Raw genomic sequence first — 8,021 nt, forward strand, 5'->3', positions numbered from 1 at the left:
CCAGCCATCAAAATACGTAATGTGCATTTGTTTTTTTTTACTACGCCGACCTTTTTATCAAGCCACCACGAGGCCGCTGTTCGATACACAGATCATTCGCATTGTTGCTTACACGAGATCTAAATAAAACTTTGCGAACAGTTGCACGACAGCTGCTCACTGAAAAAAGTGGTATTAGCTGATCGATAGCACTCAGCCTCGAAAGCCAGAACTTTCAGCTAAATTAAGGGGCTCGGGGTTTTTCAAAATGATACGGATGGGAGCACACAGTGGTATATTTGTCTGCTGCCGGCATCGTCTGCTGCCGGCATAGCTGTCTGCTGCCGGCTATTAGTAATCGCTATTAGCAATCTTTGCTATTAATCTTTGCTAACAGCTATTAGTAATCGTTGCTGTAGCGTCTGGTGAAGAAAAGAAATGAACAAGCGGTCGTTCCTCGTATGAAATAAAAAAAGTGACAGCCACACTCGACTTTTGCACACACAGAACACGTTTTATTCACACGCAACGTTTTTTTTTTCTTTTCTATACAACATTTACACATATCTCACAATTCCGAGTATTTTGTTTTTCTTTTCTTTCTTTCGCTCTTTTTCTCGTTTATTTTTTTTCTGCAAACAACAGAAGTCATTTTCCTATCACCCTTCTGCTTTACGTGGCGAGTTGAACCACTTGTCATCACCGCTTTTCAGGGGTGGTCTCTGAAAGGAAGAGAATCGAGGTGTGAGAACGAAACATTTCTGGTTACATCGCGAGATCGATGAAGACGTAAGGGAAACAGATGAGCGCTTATACTCGCGACTGAAAGTTTTACTTGAAGAACACATGAACGTTGAAGCAATACAAATTCAAAAAAAAAACAAAAGTGATGAAAAAAGAAGTGTACCAACATTGCGCAGAAGCGTTAAAAAATAATATAAAAAGTTACATAGCGCATCACCTAACGGCACATGTGCTGAGAAGATATGACGAACTCTTATTCCGTAAGATACATCGATATCTCACTGATGCATGCTTCATCCTTTTTTTTTAACATAAAAATCTTCTGTCACTTCTGATATCGTGCTATTACCAAAAACGCATCCCTATTAAATAGCTCAACATTTAATACTATTGTAATGGAACATTTTACAAATAGCTGCAGCTCAATTACACATGACAAAGATTGATCGTGCGCGTATTCAAGATCAATTATGCATAATATATTGACTGCACAATGGTGAAGACATGTTAGTAAGGCTCGTTAAGCGCCGAAGCCTTAATTAAAGGTATGCACAACAAACTGCTACGAGTTTGTTCGTGCTACAAACGAGTCGTGCTACAAACGAGTTGTGCTACAATTCTTAGGGTCCACTTGCGAATTTGAGCCAAAGGGTAACCAGTGAATCGAGGGGCACTCACACAATCTGCGCTGTAGAGAGAATGTGATTACTTACAGTAGTGCTTGTACCCGGCGTAGTAAGGTGCCGCCGCGTAGGCTGGTCCGACGAGCTTAGCGGCGGGCGCTGCGTAGGCGATGGCGCCGTAGGCGGGGGCAACACCGTAGCCGTAGTGGCCGTAGCCATGTCCGTAGCCGTGGCCGTAGCCGAGGGCCAGCGCAGGGTAAGCCGGGGCCACAGCCTTCACTACGGGGGCAGCGTACGCCACTGGCGCGGCCACCTGACGAAAAGTAAAACGAGAAACAGTTCGCTTGCATCCCGAAATCGCCAACAACAGGTGAACACTTGAAACCGATAGATCACTAGTGACTAGTCCCCTCTATAATGTTGTGACGTGCTTCATATGACCATGTTTGCTGATGATGTACGCTGATGCTGCCTCACGAGTGATTTCCTGCCCGACTGAAAGTAGGCATGAAGGCACATCTTTTTTTTTTCAAGGGGGTTGGGGAGAGGGGCATTTTGATGGAGGCCGAGCACGCAGATGTGGTCGAGTGACATTTACGGCATAAACAATTAGGAGGGGGGGGGGCATGAGTCTGGTGTGCCACCCCCTGGCTACGCAACTGCCTAAAAAGTGGCCTCATTTCAACAAATTTTGGTTCGCGCTGATGTCAGTGTAGGCCTATTTGGATTGCATTCTATTTGCGCTTGCGCAGACTTGATGTAGCGTTGTCTTACGTTTACGAAGTGTTTGCGCAACCTACTTCTATTTGAGATCAGTATTTGTGTTGTATGCGCTCTTCACATACAGAAAGGGGCCGATAAATCCACGCTCAATTATTGTTCCACATAGCTACATTTGTAAAGGAAGTTTCGCCTTTGTTCGTTAAACTTTCGTGTGATGTGCCCTCGTTTCCGTCAGCTACCCTACGTTTTACAACTCGCTTGACAAAGAGTATATATACTAATCGAGCATTAACAGCATTCTGCCACGCGAATAACTACGACGCGCACCTTTCTTACTCGATGTTCTTTATATAGGTTTCACGGACGTCACCGAAACTGGTATGTCGGAGTACCAACGTGGCGAGTTCGCAAAATTTGTGACGTCACTTCAGTGTATCAATACGTCGCATGCAGCTTCTTTCGCCACTCGTGCGCAGAAGTCAATAACGTTTAAGCAGCGTCGTTATCACATTGAATCGGGTTCATCACCACGCTCTGGTGCAGCTTTGGTGTCATCAATACCATCCCGTTGGAGTACCAGTGCGTTACGAACAGGCGTACAAAGTCGTCAATATGCGAGTTGAATGCCTCATTGCTATTCACTACATCATAGAAGCTAACATTTCGTACATAATTCGAAAAATTAATGTGTTTGTCGGCACCACAATTGTATGTCAAATGATGCACATTTCAACATGGAAGCATAATTAGCACTCTATCTTTACTGGTTTGAATAATAAGGATGTGTTAACCATGGGTGCGGTTGAGGCTCATGCAGGCTTGCACTCACGTCATTGAAAAGGCCGCGTTGGTGCACCGACGCGGTGGGGGGCGCGCTTTGTGACGTCAGGTTGGAGTTAATCAGTAGATCGCGTACTGGTTCCTTCATTATTCGTGCACAGAGGCCCCAATAACGTTCCAGCTACGTGGTATGTCACTTTTGAACACGTCAATCAACGTCATCTAAGCCGCCGTGTTGGAGACACGTCGTGCATCCGTGATGCCACGTGCACAGAGCCCCAATAACGTTCCAGCTACGTGGTTGTCACTTTTGAACACGTAATTCAACGTCATCTAAGCCACCATGTTAAAGATGTCACGTGCAATCCGTTCATACAGCGTCCTCGTGAATCTGTCGCGGCTGGAGACCGACGAGTGCTCACCTTAACGGCGGGCGCGTAGACGGCCGGCGCGGCCACCTTGAGGGGCGCGGCAGCCAGCACGGGCGCAACCGAGTGCACCGTCTTGGTCGCGTACGACGTGGCCACGGGAGCCACGGCGTAGCCGTGAACCAGGGGCGCTGCGTACGCCACCGCGGGCGCAGCCACAACACCGGCATGCACGGACGTGCACGCGGCGACGAGGAGAGCGAGGGCGCTGATCACCTGCGAACGAAAAAGAGTGTCACACTTGTGAGGCCCCTGGACCACAAAGGTGGGAGAGTGGTTACAAAGGTGGGAGAGTGGTTACATCTCGCCCTCGCTATACCCTCCCTACAGGCGTTATTTCGCCTTCGCCGCTTATTAACGACGATATCACAGAACACATATATATCTAATCAAGGTGGACGATTGGACCAGTTGGGGGATACATTACATGATCTATGAGTACTACGAGGTAGAAGACACGGACGTGAAAAAGACAAGGACAAGCGCGAAGGTCTCGGAGACTTAGGAGTAAGGCAGCTTGGGCTAGTTTGTATGGCATGACGATAGTTATAGCGCGAGAACAAAACGACGACACAGAGACAAGAAGGTCCTTCGTGTCCTTCTTGTCTCTGTGTCGTTTTGTTCTCGCGCTATAACTATCGTCTCAGAGACCTTCGAGCGAAAATTTTGGCCTGTCTGTCTGTACAGTCGACTGTTCCTACGCCATTAACGGTGCCCTTAAAAGACAGCAAATAATACCCCAAACGGCGGACCCCATCTGCAGTGCTCACTAATATTACTCAAGTTTTAGCAATCGTACTTGATTGTCAATTGAAAAGCGATTATTGCGCATATCTGAGGCACCATAACACGTCAATATTCTGTATGCGTGCCTTTATACTAGACAAGGCATACATAAGTAATTCTAAGGGCAGTAGTGTTTATCACGCTGCACTGATAATGCAGCGCTTGAACGAAAAGGCAAGTGTTTCCAACGCTTTGCTAAGACGCCACGGTGGCGGCACCTACCCGTCGCTTTGCTTTCTACACCTTATCGCCTTCAAGACGGGTGCGCACGCCGCGCGTTTCGTTTTCTAAGATAACTGCTGCCAGATAGCGCTCATGTCTCACGTGTGACGTGACGCGATGCGCTCGTTCGCCTCCGCTGCACGCTCGAGGCACTCTGACGCAGCGCCTCCAGAATACCATTCACCGATTTTCTTGCGCAGAACATCAAATAAACGTTTTGTTCGCTCTCTCCAAATGCAAGACTATCGTCTTTCGACGACATTTGCAGTGTAACATCCAGATACGGGGCCAGTTTTTCTTCATAAAACACGCAGGCACTGCGCCGTGTCGACCAAGAGGAAGACAGAAATTAGGTGCCTTCTTCCCTCTTTTCTGAATCACTCAATCGATCAATAAAACACGTGGGCAACGCCAACACTAAGCGATGAGCATATCAGGGATTTCGTGCTTTGATGATTGATTGATATGGGGTTTAACGTCCCAAAACCACTACATGATTATGAGAGACGCCATAGCGAAGGACTCCGGAAATTTCGACCACCTGGGTTCCTTTAACGTGAACCCAAATCTGAGCACACGGGCCTACACCATTTTCGGATTCGATCTCGCGACGTGCAGGTCAGCAGCCGAGTACCTTAGCCACTATAGACCACCGTGGCTGGGCCCGGTGGTCTGCGGGTTGCCAGCTCCACACCGTAATCGCTGTACCAGCGCGTCGGACAGCATTAGAGCGTGTGTGTACGCTGAGTTATCAGGTCAGCCGATCGCCGTGACACTGCCGTGTGCGCGAATCGGGCAGTGTAGTACATATTCAGATGTCAGAATTTTATTAAACGCCCCGTACGAGCACGTATACACGAGGAAAACGAAAGTTGCCGTATAAGCTCGGCCAAGAAACGGTGACGTGAAACTCAGGGAAACCTCGGGGAAAAAAAAAACGAAAGCACCACGCGCCCATCATAATTCAGCTGCTGCGATGTTTTGGGAACGCCTTACGTTGATCGGACACGAGAAGCTGTGGAGCGTGAATGGATCCGCGCACGCCTTCACGCGATAACCTTTTCCACTTAGGTCGCATTCCTCGTCACGTCTCAGTGACCGGGCTTTTTTTTATAGGGTCGTAAAGCGGTTCGTGGTAACATCCCTCTTATACGTCTCAGGTAAACTTGCACCGATAATCCAGGAAGAACGGGGTTTGATCGTTTCGTTGGTTTTTCGCGACCTTCGTTTCTCGGAATTCACGGTCAGGGTGGAACGTAGCGATCAGCTTGCTTTAAGTTTGCGACGTGCTAATAAACAAAGTAAGATAGATCACCGTTTTGAAACGCCATACCAGCTAAATCAGCTAAAATAACTGAATAGAAATGCTGAGAAAACTGGAGACACTGCGTAGCATCGTTCCCATTTATCTAGACCACTGTTTGCACTCGATTGCAATGATTGTAATGCATTTGTATAAGTGCTGTAGGCTTACCCACGGGACCGCTTTATGCTCTCCCATAGTAGAGTGATCAACGCTCTAATTCGTTAACCACTTTTTCTGCACACACGAGGGACGGCTTTACGATCTTCCATAGTAGAGTACAAAGTACTCTAAATCGCAAACTATTTTTTCTAAACACACGCAGCTGACCAGCCGTGAGTGCACTAGATCCTCCCAAATTAGTCTGCTTACAGCTGTGCCACAGTTCTGTCTATGAAACTGTGATTCGCTATATTTGTATTATAAAAAATGGCACATCCCACACACTAGTGAGCATCGATTTCATGCGAAGCAGTCGGCGATCAGATTACACTCGCAATAAAGTAAGTATAACTTGTAAGGCTCAGTCATGCTGCAACGCTTAATACCGTTCAGGAACGTCGTCTAAGCATTCAAAATGTGGCCGTGGCAACAATTTCCGGCAAACTGCTATGACGCGGCCTCCAAAGCTACCGGTTGACACGCTTAGCATCATTAGCATAACACAACTTGAACAGCTCTAATGAAGATATTGCGAGCTCCAAGGTTTTTACGGTACGTTTACGGCACGTACACCCAGTGACCATTCATTATACTTCAAATCATAACCTAGCCTGCGCTTGTTCACTCACGCTGAAACTCGCTACTTCAGCTCCACGACCAAACCCGATTTAAACCCGATCAATACTTTACACTACTTCTCTCGAGTATCCGAAGGACGGAAAAAAGGAAACAATGCTACGAAAAGGTGTCAAAGATGGGGAAAAAAGCAAGCCAGAACAAAATGCGCTAATCCTCGCCTTTGAAATACCGGATATAACGAAGAGATTAGTATAACGAAATAGTCCCAGCACATTGTCAAAGTACATGCCACCTGGGGCTAAGTATCAGGCTTCACTAGCACCTAATTTGCACCAAAGAGCGCATTAAAAGAAGCTCATGGACGATAAGTTAGACACCCAGCGAGTAATCCACAGTAGCTTCAAACTATCCAGACCTGCATGGCGACTATCTTTGACAGTTCGACTAGTCCTAAGTTTTCTATCCTTAATATTTGAAATTTTTTTCCCGAATTAGCCACATTATGCACAAGTTTCCTTTAAACGGTTAACGCGCTACCGGGTGGAACCCTGGAGGTTCTCACGTATTCCACTTACGGTGTTCATGTTGACTCGGTGGGGGAGGATAGCCTGCCGCGTGGGTAGGAAGGGGTCGTGCGGTAGCCGCGGTCGGGGAAGTGGTAGTCACGAGTGTTCTGGAGGGGTAGGACACCGTGTGGCGATGGTCTTGAGACCCGACGGTGGGCCGCTTTTATACAAAAACGCTCCCGCCTGCACTTCGCTAGGAACCTCCGGTTGCCGGAGGTTCACGTGATTCCCCCTCCCCCTATCACTTTCTCTACCCTCCTCTCTCCTTGGTCTTGGCCTGTCCGCCGTTGATGGCCATTTCTGACGTGGGGCGGGGAGGAGTTGCCGCGCGCTTATTCAAAAACCGAGGAGAGAGGGCGCGTGGACAAGTCACCTCGCTACGGCGGTCGCTGCAACGAACGGGGGCGAACGTGTAACCCCCCTCTCACCTCTGAGCACTCCTCCGCCGAACTGCACGCGGCAAGGAAGCGAGAAGGGAAGGGGCTACGCGTTCCTGATGACCCAGGTCGCCTCACGCGTGAGATGACGGCGTGCTGGAAGGAAGCCGGAGAGTTCCTTCCTGGGCCGCGCGAGTCATGACCTACTCTGGCAGGAGGCTTTCCCTTTCTCGCACGCCGTTGAGGAATGACATCTCAGGCTGGTCGTTATGTTTGCTTGTTTGTTTGCTTGCCAGCCAGCATCGCCACCCGCTTAGTCGTCGGGGGGCTGTAGATGGATTGCGGAGAAAGGCACGGTAGAGCACGGGCATGACGGCCGTGTAAACGAATCAACAACGGAGAAAAAAATATATTTCGATCTCACCCTCACGTGCGCGCGAGGACCAGACCGCGGCGAGGTGGAACTTTCGAAATCGAGGCGACCCTTTCCGGTGCCTATTAAGCGGCAGATCTAGAAGGCCGTGACAAAGTGCACCGGCTGGGGGTCAAATGGTTTGTCAGCGCCCCGTACGCGCGCTGATAAAGGCGAGAGCACGAGGTGTGTCACTGCGACGTTCGATTAAATGTTTCCTTGCTGCTGCGATCCGTCATTGTCATTGCTTGTCGTCGTGTGCCAGACGTGTGGGAATTACGCGGGAGAGTCTGGGGCAATCGTATCGGCGCTTTTCGATACTAATTGTACGGCAGCG

At 48.7% G+C, this 8,021-nt stretch overlaps 1 protein-coding gene across 1 annotated transcript; it reads right to left on the bottom strand.

The window, feature by feature from the left end:
- Positions 1-472: 472 nt before the first annotated feature.
- Positions 473-7,041, bottom strand: LOC119173476 (uncharacterized). Its single transcript, XM_037424285.2, has 4 exons — positions 6,905-7,041; positions 3,272-3,493; positions 1,437-1,659; positions 473-701 (listed from the first exon to the last, which is right to left on the bottom strand). Coding segments are annotated over exons 1-4 (456 nt in total). The 5' UTR covers positions 6,914-7,041; the 3' UTR covers positions 473-699.
- Positions 7,042-8,021: the final 980 nt, after the last annotated feature.

Source organism: Rhipicephalus microplus, chromosome 5 (genome assembly GCF_043290135.1).
Source record: "Rhipicephalus microplus isolate Deutch F79 chromosome 5, USDA_Rmic, whole genome shotgun sequence".
Classification (NCBI taxonomy): Eukaryota; Metazoa; Arthropoda; class Arachnida; order Ixodida; family Ixodidae; genus Rhipicephalus; species Rhipicephalus microplus.

Excerpts from the sequence above, each read along its gene's own strand:
- LOC119173476 (XM_037424285.2), bottom strand. Across the intron at positions 1,660-3,271 it reads TCTACGCGCCCGCCGTTAAG|GTGGCCGCGCCAGTGGCGTA; the intron begins GTGAGCACTCGT and ends ACTTTTCGTCAG.